The sequence below is a fragment of the Acomys minous genome (genome assembly GCF_964271855.1).
Source record: "Acomys minous genome assembly, chromosome: 13".
NCBI classification, from domain to species: Eukaryota; Metazoa; Chordata; class Mammalia; order Rodentia; family Muridae; genus Acomys; species Acomys minous.
The window spans coordinates 60,753,820-60,775,463 of NC_140495.1; the positions used below are offsets into that span (position 1 = coordinate 60,753,820).

The 21,644-nt window shown below is 52.2% G+C and overlaps 1 protein-coding gene across 2 annotated transcripts in view; it reads right to left on the minus strand.

Moving 5' to 3' along the window:
- The window catches only part of LOC311581055 (uncharacterized protein C6orf132 homolog), a 36,255-nt gene that overhangs the window by 12,295 nt on the left and 2,316 nt on the right, over positions 1 to 21,644 (minus strand). Inside the window, exons 1-2 of one of the 2 annotated variants that reach the window (XM_084752979.1) lie at positions 12,968 to 13,074; positions 10,198 to 10,527 (exon numbers count right to left, since the gene is read on the minus strand). In XM_084752979.1, coding sequence (XP_084609105.1) covers positions 10,198 to 10,206 — 9 coding nt within the window. In that variant the 5' untranslated portion in view covers positions 10,207 to 10,527; positions 12,968 to 13,074. Of the gene's footprint in view, positions 1 to 10,197; positions 10,528 to 12,967; positions 13,075 to 21,644 lie in introns of those variants that run through there. The other variant, XM_084752978.1, reaches the window with a different exon arrangement.

Genomic DNA, 21,644 nt, shown 5'->3' on the forward strand with positions numbered 1-21,644 from the left:
TGAAGAGGAGGGCTTGGATGCTCTTACAGGCTCTGTATGATCCTGCAGTGGGGAGGGGTGTGCCATGAAGAGCACCCAGGGACAGTTGGCAGTCGCTGACTGTAAACACCTTACCAGATAAACAGTGTTTTGTCTAAACACTTACGTTCCCTGAATGTTACCAGAGTCACCGTCCCTAGGGAGTATGCCCAGGGAGGACTTGGGGATAAAAGGACACAATTTTGCTGGGGTGGTGGTGGCCTCTAGGGTAGGCAGAGACAGGTGGATCTCTGAGTTTGCGGCCAGCCTGGTCAACATAGTAAGTTCAGGACAGCCAGGGATATATAGAGAGATCCTGCCTCAAAAAACAAATAACAACAAAAGAGAACACAAAAGAAGGAAGGAAGGCAGGCAGGAAGGAAGAGGATGGATGATAACTCAAGGGGCGTGGAGCCTGGCATATGTGCTAGCGTTCCAGATCAGTGAGAGACTCTCACACAAAAGGTAGAAGACTCTGGGCCGGTTGGCTTACCTGTCTTCTTGACACAGCCTGGTTAGAGTCTCAGGGAGAGAGTGCCTGGAGCAGGCTGGCCTGTGGGGTATGTGTGGGAACTGTCCTTAAATCTAAGGAGACCCAGCTGGAGTGTGGGCAGCACCAGCCCCTGGTTTGGTGCCCTGGGCTGAATAAGGGTGAGCAACATGAACGCCAGGGCGCATGCGTGGTCCTCTGCTCTGGGCTGCCGGTGTGCGGGGGGGGGGGGGGGCAGCCGCCTCGTTCCCCTGCCGCTGTGATGTCCTTGGACTGTGGCCTGGAGCTATGAACCCAGTAAACCCTTCCTCATCGAATCTGCTTCTTATCGTCCCCCTGCTGTGTCACAGCGACAGAAACGAAACTAAGACAAGGACTGACACCTGCGGTTGCCCTCTGACCTCTACGTGTGTGTAACCACGTGTATCCACACACATTTAAAAACTTGGATCACACACACATTGAGAAGCCTAGTTGAAAGCCAGGCATGGTGGCCCACGCCTGGAATCCCAGCACTCAGAGAGGCAGAGGCAGGGGCATCTCTGTGAGTCCCCAGACAGCCAGGGCTACACACAGAAACCATGTCTGGAAAAGCAAAAGCAAACAAAACAGAACAAAAACTTAGCTGGACATCGTGGGGCAGAGCTATAATTCTAGGACTTGAGAGGTAGAGGCAGGAGGATCACGGTTAATGGCCCCCCGGGGCTCAATGAGACCCTGTCTCAGAAAAAGAAAGGCAAAGTTATATCTTTCTTCTGGGTCAACAAGATGCTGCCCAATTGGCACACGCCTTTAATCCCATCACTCAGGAGGCAGAGGCAGGTGGATCGTTCGAGGCCAGCCTGGTCTACAAAGTGAGTTCAGGACAGCCAAGGCTACACAGAGAAACCCTGTCTTGAAAAACCAACACCCCCCCCCCCAAAAGATGCTGCCCAGCAATGTAAGCCTGTAAACTGAGTTCAATTCCCAGAACCCCCATGAAGATGTGAGGAGAGAAGTCCAAAAAGTTGCCCTCCTCTGACCTGCAAATATGCACTTATGCGTCATATGTGTGTGATATAGGATATATATTTATATATACACGCACAACAACAATAATAATTAAATAAAAATCGTTAAGAAGGAGGGACGGAAGAGGGCCGTGGAGATGCTCGATGGCAAAACCTCTTGCAGGGTAAACCTGACAACCCAAGCGCATCTCCAAAAGCCACACGGCACCCTGGACACAGCGGCACGCACCTGTCACCCAGCACTGCTGCTGTGAGAAGGGAGGCGAAGACAGGAGGACTGACAGGGAGGTCTCAGGTCAGCTGTCCCGCCCACCCTGCATAGCGCCCAAGACAAGACCTGGCCTCAAACAAGATGCGAGGCGAGGATGACTCCCCAAACCTGCCCTCTGGCTCCCACGCATGTCCTGGCACACGTGCCCTGGCACACGTGTCCACACTCCCATGTCTCCAGACAAGAAAGGGAGAGAGAGAGAAGCCTGTCCTGTTTACCCTAGCCCTCCTCCTGTCCGAGCTGTTCTTCTGGCACTCTCCAGTTTTCAGTCATCTCGACTTCGCAGCAGCCCAGTGAGCCACTGAGTCTCTACAATGCTCCCTCTTCCTCGGCAGCGTTTCCAGGCGGTCCTCGTCCAGGACTCCAGAGGCAGAAGCCTCACTGTAAACTTGAGGCCACCATGGACTATATAGACCCTGGTTGATGTTAGTTTTAAAAAAACTGTGTTTGTTTCTCTTAGCTTTTTTCTTAATTTCTTTTTTATTTGATTATTATGTATACAGTGTTCTTCCTGCATGTACACCTGCAGGCCAGAAGAGGGCACCAGATCTCATTATAGACGGTTGTGAGCCACCCTGTGGTTGCTGGGATTTGAACTCAGGACCTCTGGAAGAATAAGCGGTGCTCTTAACCTCTGAGCCATTTCTCCAGCCCGCTGTTAGCTTTTTTCTTAACCCAGCTATCACACAAATAATGGAGACTCTTTTATATTTGTTTAAATATAAGCTTTACAACGCAATCTTGAGCAGTTTAAAGCTATTCTTAGCCTTCTATGTTATTTTGTCTCACTCCCAGCATGCACCTCAGTGATACTTTCACTTTGGAGCTTTTCTCAGCTCCTTCCCCCTGCTCTTTCTTGGACCTCTCCCATGGCTGAGTCCCCCACTTCCTCCTCCTCCCTGGCTGGCAGGAAGTCCAGCCCTATTCTGTCCCCTGCTCAGTGATTGGCTGTAAGCTGCTCTATTGGCACACCAGGGGACAATTGGGGAGCAGTGTTTACACAACACTGAGACAGAAATCAGTGTTTAAAACTACAGGATAACTTTCTGCCTACAGACTCTTCCTTCTTAAACCAACGAACAACAAAAGCGGGCCGAGGTGAGGTATCCGTTAGAAAAGTGCTTGTCAGCAAAGCGTGAGGAAGTGAGTTCAGAGCTCCAGCAGCCTTGTGGAAGCCAGGCATGTACCTTTAGTCCTCACACTGAGGAAGCAGACATGGGAAGCCCTGAGGCTCACTGGCCACTCAGCTTAGTAGAATGGATTATCATCCAGGTGGGGTGTGGTCGACATTGACACCTGCCCCCCCCCCACATGCTTGTGCGCATGCCCACATGTACATAATCAAGGACATACACCACACAAGGAGAAGAGCAGCACCCGGACCATAAGTCAGTTGGCACAGTGCTTGCCTGGAGTACATGTTGCGATGCTCTAGGTTGGATTTCGAGCTCTGCCAACACTAAGTATGGTGGTACACGCTGTAGTCCTGGCACTTAAGAAGTGGAGGATCACAGAGCTCATGAAGATCACCCTCAGCCACATAATGAGTTCTGCGTCCAGTCTTGACTGTCTCAACAATAAAAACAGAACCGCCATTACAGTTCGGTAGTGGACTGCTTGCCTGCTACATGTAAGGCCCTGGGTTCACTCTCCAGCACAAACAAACACCAAAAACAAACAAACAAACAAACAAACAACAACAAAAACCCCAGCCCTTTCACAAGTGGTCGCCTAAGACCATCAGAAAACACAGATACTTGCATTGCGATTCGTAACAAAGCTACAGTGGTTGTTGGGAATTGAACTCAGGACCTCTGGAAGAGCACGTGGTGCTCTTAACCTCTGAGCCATCTCTCCAGCCCTATTTATTTGGTTTTTTAAAGACAGGGCTTTTTTGGTATCTATCTATCTATCTATCTATCTATCTATCTACCTATCTATCTATCTATCTACCTATCTATCTATCTATTTATCTATCTATCTATCTATTTATCTAATCTACCTACCTACCTATCATCTATCTACTTATGTGGATTTTTGAGACAGCGCTTCTTCGGTTTTGCCATGGATGTCCCGGAACTCACTCTGTAGACCAGGTGGGCCTGCAACTCACAGAGATCCCTCTGCCTCTGCTTCCAAGGGCTGGGATTAAAGGCGTGCACCTCTATCCTCCACCCCGACCCCCAGCCCTATCTTCTTGGCAATCAAGTGGGAGTTAGCTTCCCTTCCCTGTGTAGTCTAGGGCCTTAGAACACTACGTTTACAGCTGGCAGTCACTACATAGCTACTGAAAGCCTCGCTCAGTGCATGTCAAACGCAGCAACCCGGTCAGTCTACACGGAAACCAGAAACGACGGGTGAGGAATGCGTGAAGCACAGAGCGGCTGAGGCCCCTCCTCGCCCTGGGTCAGGCAGCAAGTGGCTACAGCATGTGGTCTTCATGTTTCCTGTTGCCTAACTCAGTGCATGCTGTCACTGGCTGCAGCATGCCACCAGCCTGCTGGGGGGCCAGGTCAGCTGAGTCTCTCTGTATGTGCCTGACAAACTAACAACTCAACAAATATTTGTTGAAGGAGTAAGTTCCTGGGTGGCCAAGTGAGTGAGTGGGATGGAGGGTATAGGAGGAAGAAAAATCTGTGGTTTCTCATATGAGCTCAGCCACCAATCAGCTCAGAGCAAAGTGTGTGCGTGTTGTCTGGGGAGGGGGAGGAGGCATTCCCCTGACTCTCCCATAAACGTATCCTAAAGATCTCTTGACCATGCTGTTTTGTGAGGCTAGCTTATAAGGTGACTCAGGCCGCTCCACAGGACAGGGTGTTAGGACAGCCTACTTCCGAGGCCTCTGGGCAGTTGTCTGACTCCAGGGAGGAGGGTCAGGAAGGAGAGCTCTCAGAAGCTGAATTCCAGGAGCCACGGGCCAGCAGTCATAGGGTGTACAATATGTCTCTGTGAGTGTGTCCATGTGTTGTGTGTCTGTTTGTGTTTATGTGTGTGTGTCTGTCTGTCAGTGTGTATTTTTTGACCTTTTTTTTTTTTTTTTTTTGTTTTCGTTTTTGCGAGACAGGGTCTCTCTTTGTAGCCTTGATTGTCCTGGACTCTCTTTGTAGACCAGGCTGGCCTCGAACTCACAGCGATCGTCTGCCTCTGCCTCCCGAGTGCTGGGATTAAAGGCGTGCGCCACCATGCCCGGCTTGTCAGTGTGTATTTTTATGTCTGTGTGTCTGTGTATGTCTCCGGTGTATATATCTGTGGGTATCTATTTGTGTGTGTGTGCGCGCGCGCGTGTGCGCTGTGTCCTACTCAACTCAGCTCCACTCTATCCTTGGTCTCTGGCTCTGGTAAAAAAGCAGAATATCCAAGATGCTGCCTGTGGGGATCAGCCTGTGCCTCAGTGCACTGTGCTTGAGGGGTGGCCATCCACTTCTCCAAGGGCAACAGGCGAAAAGCACCGTGAGTGCCTGAGCCTGGCAGGACCATGCCCTCTCCGCATGTGGCAGGTGCCCTCACTCAGTGCCTGGGGCAGAGTCCAGCCTGGCTCTGTCAGTCACAAATGTCATGCAACTGGCCCTCAGCACTTCCTTGTCTCCCCAACCAGAGAACACCCCGAAGCTGTGGCAATGGACCGGCTCACCCCACTCACAGAGGTCCATGGTCAGTGCCTCAGCTCAGTGGAAGACATGGCCAGTGAACCAGCGCTCTGTCAGGGTTGTTAGGAGGGATCCTGGCGGGGAGTAATACCACTCTGAGAAGATCCAGGCTAATTTTCTTCCTTACTTCTGTTTCTCTCTTTAAAAAGAAACAAAGAAACCAGAGCCCTTATGTAGCCCAGGCTGGTCTTTTAACTCCATATGTAGCTGAGACTGGCCTTGAACTCCTGGTCTCCCTGACTTTACATCCCATATGCTGATTATAGCATAGTCACCATGCCCCACTACCTTCCTTCCTCTTAAATTACATTTGGGGTGTGTGTGTATGTGTGTGTATATGGGGTGTGTGCACACACTGTAGTGAGCTTGGAGGTCAGAGGGCAACCTGTGAGAATCATTTCTTCCTACCATGTGGGTCTCAGGGACCAAATTTAGGTCATCAGATTTAGCTTGTTGTTCAGGCTGGCTAGCCTAGTCTACAAAGCGAGCCCAGGACAGCCAAGACTACACAGAGAAACCCTGTCTCAAAAAACCAAACCAAACAAACCAAGCCAAAACTCAGTATGAGGCTGGAGAGAAGGCTCATCAGTTGAGAGCACTGACTGTTCTTCCCAGCCCATGTGAGGTGCCTCACAACTTTGTTACCACGGTTCCAGGGACCTAACGACTTCTTCTGGCCTCTGTGGACAAAAGACATACACACAGCACACACAGAGACAGTTAAAACGCTCCACAAAATACAAATAAATACACCCCCATAGAAAGGTTAAACAACAACAAAACCCCTCCGTGGGTTAGTAAGAGCTTAAAAATTCAGAAGCTCTGCCCAGGGCACGGCCCAGCCCAAGACTTCTCTGTATGGGTGGTTTGAGGAACTGGGTGTTTCCCTATGGTCAGGGACAAGTCACCAGGGCTCCCCTCTTGTCCATGTTGCTATCATTTTAGGATGGAAAAAAGAGGAAGGGAAAGAGGGAAGGAAGAAGAAACCATGAACAGAGGAAATAGCTACACACACACACATGCACGCACGCACGCGTGCACGGCTGATATCAGCTGCTCACCTGTACTGCCAGAGAGCGCTCAAGGAGGCGGGGCTCCATCCCACCCCACTGACCTCCTCTTGCCCTGGGACGCACATCCTCATGCCTGGGATTCCTGAGAGTCCAGCCAAGCCCCAAGGGTAGATCCCCAAGGGCTGGGTCAGAAAGCAAATGCGTGGCTAATCTTGGTGTTGGGGAGCCTGAAAAACCTTCCTCACCAGCTTCCTCCTGAGCCTGTCTGTGCCTGGGCCCTGGAGATGGCGCATGGAGCCGTGAGGGGAATGGGGTGGGGCGGAGAAGACTCTGCCCCACAGTAAGAGTAAGGCATTCTTGTGTCCTCTCCCAAGCCCACCCAGACTGGGAGTCACAAGAACATTCCAGGCACCCACAGTGCCTAACTGCGTGCAGCCCAGCTGGCCGCGCCTGGTTTGTGGGGGCCATATAGGGGTGTTGTAGAGCCCTAGAGGCTCAAGACAGGACGTGCTTTAGCCCCGAGAATAGCTGTGTGTCCTCCATTGCCTCCAGCTTCTCTGAATCAGACTCCCCAGTGGGTGATGTTAGCAATAGGCTCAATTGGGCCGGGGATACCTTCCTTGGTAGAGCACCTGGCGTACCACACTTGAAGCCCTGGACTCCTCACGGGATGTGCTCTGTCCTTAGAATGCTCTGAGTGCTGACTTAGCACTCTGAAAGCCCCGGGGTTTGATTCCCTGCACTGAATAAATCAGGCATGCTACAACACACCTCAGTAGAGACAGGAGGATCAGGAGCTCCAGCTTGGGCTGGCAAGATGGCTCAGTGGTAAAGGTCCTTACCACAAAGCCTGATGACCCGAGTCCAGTCCCCAGGACCCACGTGACGGCAGTTGAGAACTAACTCACACACATTCTTTGACTTCTAGACACACACAGAACACCAAGGCACAAGAGAGTGCACACGTACACTAAATAAACGAATGCATAAGAACTTGTAAAGCCATGCTTAGTGGAGAAGACCTCAACTTCAGGCCTGGGAGGCAGAGGCAGGTCTCTCTCGTCTACGCAAAGGGTTTCAGGCCAGCCAAGACTGAGTAAGTGTCTGTTTCAATAAATAATAAGAAAGAAAGGAAGAAATTAAGATTGATTATTAAAAGTTCAGGGTGGGCCGGGTGCAGTGGCGCACCCCTTTAATCCCAGCACTCTGGGAGGCAGAGGCAGGCGGATCGCTGTAGTTTGAGGCCAGCCTGGTCTACAAAGCGAGTCCAGGACAGCCAAAGCTACACAGAAAAACCCTATCTCAAAAAACCAAATAAATAAATAAATAACAAAAAAACAAAACAAAACAAACACCAAACAAACAAACAAACAAGTGATGTCAGTTGTCCCCCCCCACTCCTGCTTGCTTGGCTCCCTAGGGTCAGCGCTGTAGGGCCTGGCTGCTGCCACTGGGCCTCTGCCCTGGGTCTCAGCTCTCGCTCTTCCTCTAAGGAGTAAGTAGGGCCAAAGGAGCTGGTCCTTGATGTCCGCACTATTGTCTTCCAGACCTGATTCCAGACTTGTCTGCCTGTCCTGTATTCCGAGTCCACTTTTAATTCCTCTTCCTGTTCAGCCCTCCTGAGGCAGCCATGATGCTGCTGCATGCTCAGGACCCCAGGGGGCTAGCCAAGAGATAGGTGTTTATAGGTAAGGATGAGGGTATAGACGGCTTTGGAGTTTTGTGCTGGGAACTTTTGTGAGTGATGGGGGTCAAGGCGGGTCGGGAGGGGGTAAAAGCTCAACTTTACTCTCACTGCACGCCTCTGACACCTCTTACCCCATAACCTTTCTATTCAGCATCACCAACACGAATCAGTCCCAAACCACACTGCCTGGTCCAGGCCCCGAGTTTAGGGGCTGAAGCTGCCTTCAGGGTTAGAGCTCCCGGGTGACCAGGAACTAGAGGAGGGAGGGGACCCTGGAGAAGACAGGTCTCTCCTGCAGCTCAGGGATTGCCTCCCCTTGGCAAGGCCAGGCCTGTGTGACTCAGAGGGTAGGGCAACCCAGGGAGCTCTCACCGCCCTGGGCACCCCCGGACCTGTCCAGCCAGTTTGCCCATATTTACCACATGGGCATTTAATTTCTAATTTCTCATAAGCATCAGAGGGATCAGATGGGGTGCGGAGCAGAGGTTGCCCCAGAGGAGAGGGCAGCCAGCCCTCCAATCAGCCGTGGCTCTGGGCTGAGCTCTGGGAAGCACAGGGCAGGCTTAAGCCTTGAGTTCTGGGTTCCGTCTACTCTAGGAAATAGGGGAGAGTTTGCTCTTCCTGGGGCCTGTGGCAAAGACCCAGCTCCAACCTCTGCTGCTCTCTTTTTGTTTTGAGACTGTGTCTCTCTGTGTAGCCAGCCCTAGCTGTCCTGGAACTCACAGAGATCCGCCTGCCTCTGCCTCAAGTACTGGGATTAAAGGCGTGCGCCACCACGCCCAGTGGTTCTGACACTCTTTTTCTTCTTGTTATCGCTATTATTATTATTATTATTCTGTTTATTGGCTTTGTGTGCAAGGTGCCACACGAATATGTGGAAGGCAGAGGATGACACTCAAATGCTGGTTCTCTTCTTCCACCATGTGGGTCCCAGGGATTGGACTCAGGCCGTCAGGCTGGGCGCCAAGAGCCTTTATCTACTGTCCTCTCACGGGCCCAGGTCTCTGTTCTCCTTCACCACGCCGAGGGAGCAACACCAGGGAGCGAACGCAAAGTACGGTACACACTAAGCAAGGGCAGCGCCCCTAAGCCACACCCCAGCTCTTATTTACCTTTCTTTTGAAACAAGGCCCTGTTCCCTGTAGCCCAGACTCACATCCAACTTTCAGGACAACCCCCCCCCCCCAGTAGAGTAGCTGGGATCTCAGGCATGCACCATCATGCCCGCTGTGTGTTCCTAGCTGAGGTCCACCCACTTCTGCCGTCTGGTGGCTCTAAACTTCAAAGCCCCGAGGATCAGTGAGGTGGGTAGGCCTGGTGGATAGCAGCCCTCCTCCAGGAAGAAGGCTGATCTGTATGTGTAGTTTACCATGCCTCCCTCCCGTCCTATCATAGTCACTTAGCTCAGAAAGTCACAGTTGGGGACATCCTGGAGGACTATTTACATTAGCTAGCCCTACCAAAAAGCAAAGAATCAGAGGCCTGGAGAGATTAAGAGCCTGGTCCTCCCTCACTCCACAAGCCCAGGCAGGGCTGGGACTGAGGACAGGTACCTGATGACCAATCCCAAGGGCCCAGCCTAGTCACTAAGGAGCCCAAGGGTCCGGTTCATGATTGGCCTTTGCTTATGGACACCTGAGGAAGTTTTTCTTAGAGTGAGGACATTTGAGGGCTACTGCTTTTTGAACCTGTCCCCTTGGCTGGCTCTTGAAATGTACTGAAGATGAGGGGACACTCAGAAGATGGCCCAGGCAGAGATCAAGGACCCTTGCTGGGCCTGTCACCTCTTTTCTTGGGTGATACTGCTTTGGTGGCTCCCCTTCCTCACCTCTGGGCTGGGGTGGGGTGGGGTGGGGTGGGGGGGTGGTGCTTTCTGTAAGTGGAAGGGTAGGCTGAGGCCCCTAGGGGTTTAACACAATGCCAGGCAGAAGGGGCAAGGCTCTGGTACCAGCCCCTGACATGTGGCTGCGGGGGGTGGGGTGGGTGGGTAGGGAGATGGGGGGGTGGCGGGGGGAGTCTGTGTGTGTCTGTACATGTGTGTGATCCCACACACATACACACCTGAGGCATTGGAAGGAAGCCCAGAGCCTGTGGAAGGGGGCCTGAGATCAGACAGGAGAAGATGAACTGCTCAGCTGACCTTCTCCCAGAGCAGGTGGTGAGCGAAGCTGGAAGCCAGGCCTGTAACCTGAAGCAGGATCTGAGCTGCAATTAGGCCAAGGGGTCTGAATTTAAAGTGCACCAGAGGCGGCCTTCCGTGGGGTCTGAGAGTCCTCGGCTAAAACTCACCATAGACCCTTTGAAGCCATTTCATTAAAGGCCTCAAAGGGTCCAAGACCCAAAAGAAGCCACAGGACAGGGGTGGAGAACATTGTGATTCTGTCAAGGGTCCTGGAAGGAGAAGACAAAAGTTCCCAGGTGTGGCGTGGTTCCCAGGTTAGGGCAGCCTGAGGGGCATCTGGGCCCGGGGCTTGACCGGTATGGGGCTTGGGTCTTGGCTCTGCAGGACCATAAGCAAATCACTTCCCATCCGTCTCAGAGCTACAGCCTCTGGGGCTGGGAGGGGGGGTGGGGCAGGGGGGAGGGTTGTGGGAATTGCTTTGGGGTGAGGGTGGCTCTGCTCATAAGTATATGATCTCTGGAACTCTGTGTTAGCTGTGAGCACAGGGTGCGTGGGACAGGCAGGGGAGCTCCACCTGTCTTTCCTGGCTTAGCCAGCACTGAAGTAATGAGGTAAATGTCCCCTTCTGGCTTCAGTTCCAGCTCTGGACAGGACACACCCATGGACTTAACAGGCTTCAGTTGTTGGTGGGACCTGTGTCTCCTCTCCCATTCTCCAAAGCAGGGTCTTCCTGGTTGGTCCAGAAAGAATGCCCCCAGGGCATGTTCCCAGGAGGCCCAGTACTCCAGGCCTGAGAAGCCCTCCAAGCCTAGAACTGTCCTGAATCTTCCACAGGCCTTCCTAGGGTCTGCCTAGACTGGGGTTGGGGAGGAGGGCAGTGGGGACAGCAGGAAAAGCCCATAATGGGTGGGTGAAGATGTAGGGGACTGGGGGTGGGGGTGGGGCACTCGCTGACCCTGTCCTCACGGGTCTTGAAGTGGTGGGGGAGGGGCCAGGACACGAGGAGCCAGTCAGGACTTAAGAACTAGCCTGGGCACTGGTGTGTCATCTCTTTCCCACACCACCATCCCCAGAATGGGCTGTGGATCAGTGAGGGGAAAGAATGGACTCATTTCTAGAAACAGGATGGCAACCTCATTTCATCACTGCGTCCTGCTTGCATCTCCCAGATGTTGGGGTGGAGGGACAGCACCCCCACTCTCAGCTCTGCTTGTTTTGTAGTCATTTATTTCTTTTTAGTTTTTGTTTTGCTTTGCTTTCTAGGTTTTTCAAGACACTGTCCCACACATGTAGCCCAGGCTTATAGCCCAGGCTGGCTGTCCCTTGAGCTCGCCTCCACAGCCAATCTTTTTCACTTTTAAAGTGAATGCTCTGCTTGCGTGTACTCCTGCAAGCCAGAAGAGGGCGCCCTATCACATTACAGATAGTTATGAGCCACCATGTGGTTGCTGGGAATTGAACTGAGGACCTTTGGAAGGGCAGGTGGCGCTCTTAACCACTGAGCCATCTCTCCAGCCCCTCTTTTTCACTTTTAATAGAGGCCCTTTACAATCATTTCAAAATGCATTTCATTTTGACTGAACAGCTGTAGAGAACCCAGCGACTCTCCAGGTGCTAGACAGAACTATTTACCCAGTGGCTCTTTTTTCACAATTGCTTTGTTTTGGGTGGGGGAGAGGCAGCCCATACCACAGCCTGAGTGTGGAAGGCAGAGGACAAGCGGCAGGAAGCCAGTCTTCCCTTTCACTATGTGGGTTCTGGGGAATCGAACGTAAGTCCTCGGGTTGGCCGGCAAGCACCTTTGCCCACTGAGTCATCTTGCCATCACTCCTGAGGGTTCTTTGGGGGTTTCTTTCACTCATCAAAGAGAAAAATCCCAACTGTGGCCTTTAAGCTGTTTGTTTGGGGCCTGAAGAGACGGCTTACCGTTCTCCCAGAGGATCCATGTTTGATTCCCAGTATCCACCTGGCCACTCACAAGGGGCCTGTAATCCCACCCCTGGGGGTTCTGACGTCCTTTTCTGGCCTCTGTGGCCACTGTACATACATGGTGTGCGGACATGCATAAAAGCCAAACACCCACACACAAAAGTAAATGTGTGTGTGTGTGTGTGTGTGTGTGTGTATTTTCAAGATGTTTGTTTTGCTGAGTGAAATTGTAATCCCAGCACTTGGGAGGCAGAGACAGGAAAATCACTGAGAGCTCTAAGTAGCGAGTTCCAGGCTAGCCAGGACTAACTAGCAAGACCCTATCTTGGAACAGAAGGTCAGAGATTTGGGGTTCCTGTAGCTTCATAAACACAGACAAATCTGCTTCAAATGCCCTTCTCCCACGTCCTATGAGGAAGTTCAGGTGCCACCTCTTCCAGGAAGCCCTTCCTGACCGTCCCTTACCAATATGCTGCTGGCTGCCTCTGGCTGGCCGCTACTCTAACAGTGGTCACAGAGCACCTCGTAAAGCATCAGTGCCAACTGCATCATCACCCCGCATCCAGGGCCTGGCAGGAAGCCAGCGGCCATCCATCGGTGATGGTAAAATAAAAATAACTCCCGCTGTTCCTGGAGTTGGAGCTTCTCCCTACTCCCGAGCTTCCTGCGGTGCGCCTGGGCTCTGCCTCCTCCCGGAGCACCCAGTGGGTGAGGCTGAGGTGGCAGAGGTGTCTCATTTCTGGCGGGTGACTGGAGGTCTGGGCTCCGGGGCGTACTTACCAGGGGAATGAAAGTCAACAGAGGCCGGACTCTGGGGCGCGCTTTCAGAGTGGCTGTCCCGGACTCGCTCACAGTGTTGAACCGATTGTCTCCATAGTAGATCCCATCTAGAGGACAGAGAGACGATGGGGACCGTGAGATGGCGGTCAAAGAAGGTGACCAGGCCGATCCCAGCGAGGAAACCAGGCCTGGGGTTGCCGGCTTTGACTCAGCATCACCCTTCTAACACAGGGAGATCGCATGGGTAGGAGGCGTGCCGGCGGGTGCCAAGGCTGCATTGTGGACCGGACTTGGGGCTTTTGTCCCACAGCAGCCATCCCTCTCCTGAGGCCTTCAACACACCCTTCCTGTCCTTCACATTTACATAACACCTGCCCTGAGAGCTACGCCAAGGCCCGGGCCACCTCCCGTAGCTCTGTCACTTCTCTCAAGTGTTTGCCTTTCTAATCTGGAACAGGCAGATCAGAGGAGACACCTGCTGTCCGCTGTGGCCAACACCGCCTCTCTTGTACCCTCTAGGTCAAGCGCTCCCAGCCTGACACCGCCAGTGTATGTGTGTGAGTTTGTGTGTGTGCCCACCTGTCTTGCTTCAGTGTGCCCTTGACCACCGAGTGTGGAGGGAGCAACAGAATTTGTGATCTAGCAAAAATACATTAGCTGGGCGTGGTGGCGCACACCTTTAATCCCAGCACTCGGGAGGCAGAGGCAGGCGGATCGCTGTGAGTTCGAGGCCAGCCTGGACTGCAAAGCGAGTCTAGGACAGCCAAGGCTACACAGAGAAACCCTGTCTCGAAAATCCAAAAAAAGAAAAAAAAACATTAAAAAAAAAAAAAAAGAAGAATCTCAGCTCTGCCACTGACTGAACATGCCGTTTTACCTTCCTAAGCCTCACTTGTCCTATCTGTACAATGGACGTGATGGTGTCAACTTTATATAACAGCTATGAGGTCTAGATGCGGCCAGTACATAGAGGGACTGAACAAATGTGGTTCCTTCCCCTAAGAGTGCATGACACACGCTAAACCCTCCTGTTCCTCCAGACCCTGCTCTGGGCTGTGTCCAACAGCCATGGATGGACCTGTGAAACGCCACGTTCCTGCTCTCAACCAGTCTCCCCTGTGACCTTTGACACCATTGATAAGAATTCGCCATTTCCTCCCACGTTTGTACTGTCACATCCACAGGCCTCCTGCTCTATGGGTCATAAACACCGAAGGCCGTTGTCCTACTTAACAGACCCGAGGGAATGAGCGACCTTCTCCTCGCCAGCCATAGAGGAAAGAGGTCAGAATCCCAGTGAGATAAGCCCAGCGTAGTGGTGCACGCCTTTAACCCCAGCCCTCGGGAGGCAGAAGCAGGCGGAGTCCCAGGCCAGCCCAGTCTGCATAGTCCCAGTGAACCAGGATCCTGGTGCCTGGTACATGGAAGCAAGTGAGATTGCAAGAAAACCCAATCATTTATTCAAGAGGGACTGAGCTAGGCCAGTTCCTTCCCCATCAGGGAAAGGAGCATTGCTTCCCCAAGCCTGCTGACTTGAGCTCCATCCCCAGGACACATAGTAAAAGGAAAGAACTGATTCTTGCAAACTGTCTTCTAATCTCCATGTGTGTGACCTGCCATACGTGCTCGCGCGCATGCACCACATAAATAATATACATTTAAGATTTAAAATGTGTAATTTTACATTTGGGAGGCGGAGGCAGGCGGATCTCTGAGTTCGAGGCCAGCCTGGTCTACAGAGTGAGTTCCAGGACAGCCAGGGCTGTTACACAGAGAAACCCTGTCTCGGAAAGCCAAATAAATAAATAAACAAATAAATAAATTAATAATAAATTAAAATAAAATATGTAATTTTAAAAGAGAGACTGGGCTAGCCGAGGGTGGGAGGTCCTCCAGAAGAATCTAGGTTTTGGATATGACGAGGGTACCCAGCAATGGGACGAGGCAGAGAACATTCTAGACTCTCCGCCTCTCCAGAGGTGCCAGATAACCAAGTACCACCGTGTGCACCATTGTTCCTGGATGTAGTTCCCAGCGCTGCCTGGAGAGTTGTGAGTCTATATGATCCGCGCCCCCCACCCCCCCATCTCACAGAGTTCATGACCCAGCCTAGACCTCTGGGTGCTACTGCTGGCATTGCTGTGTGGTGGCTTTACCCGCTTCAAATACTGGTGCTTGAGAGACTGATGAAGGAGGAATGCCATGATCTTAAAACAAGCATAGACTACACAATGACTTTGAGGCTAGCCTGGGCTACACTGAGACCTTGTCTCGAAAACAAAACAAACACTTGGGCTGGTGAGATGGCTTAAGTGGGTAAGAGTACCAACTGCCAAGGCTCAGGGCCTGAGTTTGATCCCCAGGGCCCACACATACATATACATGTCACACACACACATACACACACACTGTGAGAAAGAGAAATCGATGTCTTATATAGCTTTGACCTGAAACTCAGAGACACACCTGCTTCTGCCTCCTGAGTGCTGGGATTAAAGGCATGTATCACCATGCCCAGGAAAAAAAAAAAAAAAAGCAAAGATAATAGGAAAGTAGTGGCTAGACTGACTGGCGGGTTCCAGGCCTTCCTCCAGGACATTAAGTCTCAGTCCGTGCTGTGCTAAGTGAGGACTGTGTGGCCACCATAAGCCAGGTTTATCTGATCACCCATTCCCTCCCCCGCCCCCCCAACTCAAGGTCAAGGACCGGAACTAAATAGAATGCTGGCAGCCCACCCTTGTGGAGTTTCCTCTTAAAGTAGCCTAACTCTGTGGGTCATAGGGTCAAGAACACTGGAGTGGGCCTTCCTGAAAAGCAGCCCCTTCCACAGTCCAGGGGAAAGACAGGGAGGGAGGAGAGGACAGGCAGGCGTGGCTGGAAGGAGGCTGGACAGGGCTCTAGACACAGTGACAGGGCTCAGTGCTGGAAGGGGCAGTGAGCTGAGGCCCCTCACCTGCCCTGACTCTCCCCTCCCCCCTCCACCCCACCCCCTCCCCCCTCCCCCCAGAGTGCCTGTAGGAGGGAGACATGCACTCAGACAGCGAAGCTTCCAGAGGAAAGGGGAGAGAGCCTTAAGGAGTGTCCTGGGCAGCTGAGCGTGTGTGTGTGTGTGTGTGTGTGTGTGTGTGTGTGTGTGTGTGTGTAAGCAAGGCATGCATCTGAACTGAACCCCAGACAAACCAAGGGCTGGGAAGACAGTCCCAGGTAAAGGCACTGGCTGGATGACCTGAGTGAGAGCCGTCCCTGGGACCCACATGGTGGACTCCTGCAAACTGTCCTTTGCTCCACACACAGGCGTTGAGGACATGGAAACACACACACACACACAAACACACACACACACCACTAAATCAAATGTAATTTTTCAAAAAGCCCAAAGAAATCACTAGCACATCATCATCTTCATCGTCATCACTGATTCCCCCTCCCTCGTTCTCCTGCTAAGAGTTTAAAGCTTTGAGCCTGAAATGGGTCCCGTCACCTATAAACTATAGGCACCACCTGTGCGCACGAGTGAGCATCATCAGGAAGGAGGCGGCCTCTTCCTTTCTTGCCAAGGTTCATTATGAGCTCCGATGCTTGGGGTTGCCTACTCCGCACAAGCACGCGCAATGACCCGAGACCCACCGTGGAAGGGACTGGACCAAAGCCATAAACCCCTGGTAGTGTCAGGGTTTGCAGGGTCCCAGACAAGCCTCCTATGGTACATGCAGTGTGCTGTCTCACATGGCCTGGGACTCAGGGCCTCTCCCTAACAGGCGTGGCTGGTTCTCCGGCCTGGGGTGGAGCACACATATGCCTCTGTATATGTGTATGTTACCCGGGGAATGCCCTCACCACAGGCTACTCACGGGGAAGCTGAGGACTCACCACATGCTGCTCGCAGACTCTGAATTCTTGTTTCCTACCCTTCCACCCAAGAGGAGGGGCCTCTGGAATCTTCTCTATGCCTACCCCCACAGAGCTCAGGTTGAAAGTCTGTTGGTAAAATGCTTTTCATTCCCAGGGCCCAAATCTAGCAATGGATCTCCACGGCCATTGAGGTCAAAATATTCTGAGACACTGACTTAGCTTGTATTGTCTATGTTCTAGATCAGTCCAACGTAGCAAGAAAATTAATCAGTCAATAAATTAACGGCTACCATATACTAAGCTGCTGATATTTAACATATATTAAGTATATACGATGACCTAGGTACTTCTTTTTTTTAGGAAAGGTCTTGCTCTAGCCCAGGCTAGCTCAGAACTAACTCAGTGGCTTAAGCTCCCCTGCCCTGGTGCAGGCACTGTTATTTATCTTGCAGTACTAGCGACTGAGCCCAAGCCTATGTCTCCTAGGAAACCACTTACCTACCACTGAGGCAAACCCAGAGCAGTAGGGTACCACACTCCAGGCCCTGGCCTTGCTCTAAGCTCTCAAGTGCCCTGTAGGTGAAATACTCTATAAAAGACATCATTTTAAAATGTGTTAGTGTGCACATGGTGTGTGAATGTGTTTATGCACGCGTGCACCACAGTGCGCATGCGGAGAACAGAGGGGAACTTTGTGGTGTCTGTTTTCTCCTTCCACCTTTACACGGGTTCAGGGACTGAACACAAGTGTAACATCACCTTTCCACCGTGAGCCATCTTGCCAGCCAGGGGACAGTCTCAGTTTTGATGAGGGACCTGAAGCCAGAAGAGACTATGCACCCCCACATCTGGTGAACAAGAGAGGCCAACACCCCAGGGCCAGCAACATGACTGGAATCTGACCCCTCCGGTCATAGCAGGGAAAGAATGCAGAGTTTGGGGGTCTCCTGTAGCTGATATATCCCTCAAGGAGGACATGGGAGGTATATCTGGGTTCACAGCTCAGTCTCTCTAGAACTTCCAGCACTTTCTCAGGCTCAGTTTCCCCACCTGTAGAGTGGGTATATTGACTCCTACATTTCAGGAAGCCCTTCCTACACTCGCAGCAGTGAAGCCATTTCGGTAAGAAAAGGGCTAGAGAGCCCCAAATTGTCAGGACCCCTCCCCAGTGACCTCTAGAGCACTGGCCACAGATCTACTGGATTTCAGGGGCTAAGGAGGAATGGTGTCTTCACTTAGGGGACTTGTGGCTTTGACCCAGAGTAACCTGGAACCCCCAAACATGCCTCTTCTTGCTTCTACCACACTGCAGACACACAGTGCAGGCCTGTACAGTGAGTGGGGCGGGAAGGTTGGGACGGCCAGTCTTCCACCGCTGGAAAGCACCTGCTTCTCAGGGCAGCAGCAAAGGGGTGGCCATGTGAACGTAGCTCACAAATGACATTAATGAGGCCCTTCCTTGCTAATTAGCAGGTTCACATGACAGGAACCTGAAAAGGCCAGTTTGTCCCAGCAAGCCCTAGCAGGCCTGACCTAAAGCACCCAGAGAGAGGCCTTTGTCCAAGGGCAGAGGGGACACTGAAGTTTCAGCTGGGGTGGGAGGGAGGGAGGGCCGGGGCTGGGGAAGCACGGAGCAAAGGAGACGACAAAAAAAAAACAGTGAGCAGCTCAAAAGGCTAGCAGACTGAAGTGAGCCCAGAGCAGCCAGATGACCTCACCTGGAACTTGCTAGAAACTCTGAACCTCTCCCATTCCACACCTGTCAAATTGCGAACTGTTCTCCCTCCCAACCCCCGCCCCTCACCCTGAGACATGGTTTCTCTGTGTATCCTTGGTTGTCCTGGACTCACTCTGTAGACCAGGCTGGCCTCGAACTCACAGCGATCCACCTGCCTCTGCCTCCTGAGTGCTGGGATTAAAGGCATGCGCCACCACTGCCCAGGAACTGTTCTTAACAAGAGCCCATGTGATCGGGTGCACTAAGATGCTTGGCCCCTCAGCACAATGAGGAGTCTTGATTTGGGGAGCTATGTAAGGACGGGTTTTGCCAGCTCAGGTGACGGGAACTGATAGGAAGGCTATCTTTCAGGTCAGGGATGGCCTTCATGGGAGAGCACTTGCCTAACATGAGTCAGCCTTGGGGTTCTATCTCCAACACCACAGAAGAAAGAAAAAAGTCACTATGACCATTGTTAGCTTATGGGCTATAGCTGTCTGCAGGGTCAATGAGGGGCCGCTTTCTGGAGTTAGCTACGGCAACAAGAGAGGTACTTCCATAGTGGGACCACAGTGAGGGCGAGAGAGGCCGAGGCCCACATGTATGTCTGGTCTGTGAGACCACAGTGAGGGCAAGAGAGGCCCACATGTATGTCTGGTGTGTGTGTGGTATGTGATGTATGTGGTGTGTGTGAGATGTCTATGGTGTGTATGTGTTATGTGTGTGTTGTGTGACTGTGTGGCATGTGGGCAGATATGTGTGGTGTGTTTATGTGGTGTGTGTGTATACTGTGACTATGTGGGGTGTGTGTGTGTAGTGTATGTGGTGTGTGGCCATGTGCATGTGTGTGTGAATATGTGGTGTATGTGTGTGTGTGAGAGAGATGTGTGTGGTGTATGTGATGTGTGTGTGATGTGAATATTTGGTGTGTGTGAGATGTCTATAGTGTGTGTGTATGTGTGTATGTGGTCCGTGTGTGTTAGGTGATGATGTGGCATGTGGGCATGTGTGTATGGTGTGTTTATATGGTGGTATGTGTATAATGTGAATATGTGGTGTGTGTGTGTGTGTGTGGTGTGTATGCAGTGTATGTGGCCCGTGAGCATGTGTGTGGTGTATGTGGTGTATGTGTGTGTGTGTGATGTGACTATGTGGTGTGTGTGTGTACTGTATGTGGCATGTAGGCATGTGTGTGGTGTGTGGGAGAGATGTGTGTGTATGTGCATGTGTGTGTGCATGCATGTGTGTGTGTCTCACAGTAGTGGAGGGTGCTGAACCACCAGGAAACCGCAGCCCATCTCTATTAGCACATCTGCAGGGTGTGTTTACTCTAGGTGACAGGAGTGTAAAGTGTGAAGGAGTCCCCTTTACACCCCCCCTCCCCCGCAAGGCACAAGGCAGCCTTCTATAAGCCGGTTAGAGCCCAGCCTTGGCCTCTCGGCTCCGGCTCCGGGTGGGTCACGGCTGGCTCCCCTCTAGCCTGGCCTGCTATGCAAAGTGTGTGTGGGCTGGGGAGGGGGCCTCAGGGAGAAGGATGCTGGAACCAGCAGCCACCGCCTGGAATGCTGCTAAGGAGCGAGCCACAGCTCAGCACACACTTAGGTCCAGTCTACTGTGTGCCCTGCAGGGGTCCACTGGAGAAAGCCAAGCGCTCAGCCACAGCAGGGGAAGGAAATCCCGAGAATTCTCAGAGCGTGGCTTACAAAGAACCTCCTGGGAAGGAGACACGTAGGGAATGCGTAGCGTCTGGGCCAGAGACATCTGTACCTGATGCGTGCCTGGAGCTGTGTATGGGAAGCATTGTTCATGAGGTAGAACTGGGCAGGAGAGCCCCACTTCCCATTGCTGGGACCAAGAGGATCAGCAGGCGATAAGAAACTCCATGGACTGAGCTAAGAGGCCACAGAGAAGTAAAGCAACAGGAAACTTGGGGAGCCTGGTCAGGGCTGCTTTGTGGTCCCAGTCTCTTATCAAAAGAGACTACAAAAATCTGTGAAGATTCGATCTATTTTCTCAAGTACTTAAAAGACAATCGCGCAGCCTTTTGAAGCTCTTGTTTGGGAGGCAGAAGGCTTAATTAGGATTGTGATTGCATTCAGTAGGGTTATAATCACCACACATACATGCTCTAGAAAAATTTACCCATAACCACCTGCGCCTGCTGGCGATCTTTTTTTATCTGCACCCAGCCTCCCCTTGTACAAACAGCCTGGGACCTGGGACGTGGCTGTAGCCGCACACCAGGCAGGCTCAATTCCCTCACGTATCTGGAGGTGGGTCTGTGATTCCCTCACCTGGCCCCCAGCACTGGGAACCAGGCAGAAGGGCACCGTCTAAGGGGCCTTTAGAGCTGGAGTGCCCCACCCCTTTGCAACCTCAGGGTGGCCTCTTCGTGCCTATTTCCTTTGGAGTGCAGCCACCTGAGGACAAGGAAATAGAGGAGGCAGGACAGGCAAAGTTCAGATCGGGGACGGGACAGGACGAGCCAGGCACAGTGGTGCACATGCTTGCAGTCCCACCTATTGGGCGGCTGAGGCGGGAAGATCGATGGAGTCCCAGAGTTCAGGGCCACCCTGGGCAACGTAGCAGGCCCCGTTGTTTCAACAAAATCAACAAACGGCTGCAATGACTTGAGCGTAACAAATGGTGATTTGGAAACCCGCTGGAGAACTTTCTGGAAAGGCTGGGCAGCTACTGCTTTAGACTATAGCAGTCTCTTGCAACCACTTAACTCCCCTTGGGGCGAGGGTGCCCCACATCAGGTACCCTGTATATCAGATAGTTACATTATGATTCCTAACAGTAGTAAAATTACAATTAGGAAATAGCAACAAAAGAATTTTATGGTTGGGGGTCACCACAGCATGAGACACTGTATTAAAGGGCTGAGAGCCACACTGAACAGGAAACACCAAGGCCCTGGGAGCTAGCACTACCGCGGACAGGTAGGTAAGGCTGGCGTACCCACTGCCATCCCAGAATTCCCCAGCACCAGTTGCTTGCCTCCTCAACCCCAAGCGCAGCAAGGAAAAGGGGTTCTCATGCCCGTGAGCACCCCAGGGAACACTCCAGAACACGGGAGAGCCATCCCCTGCTGTCCACCTCCCC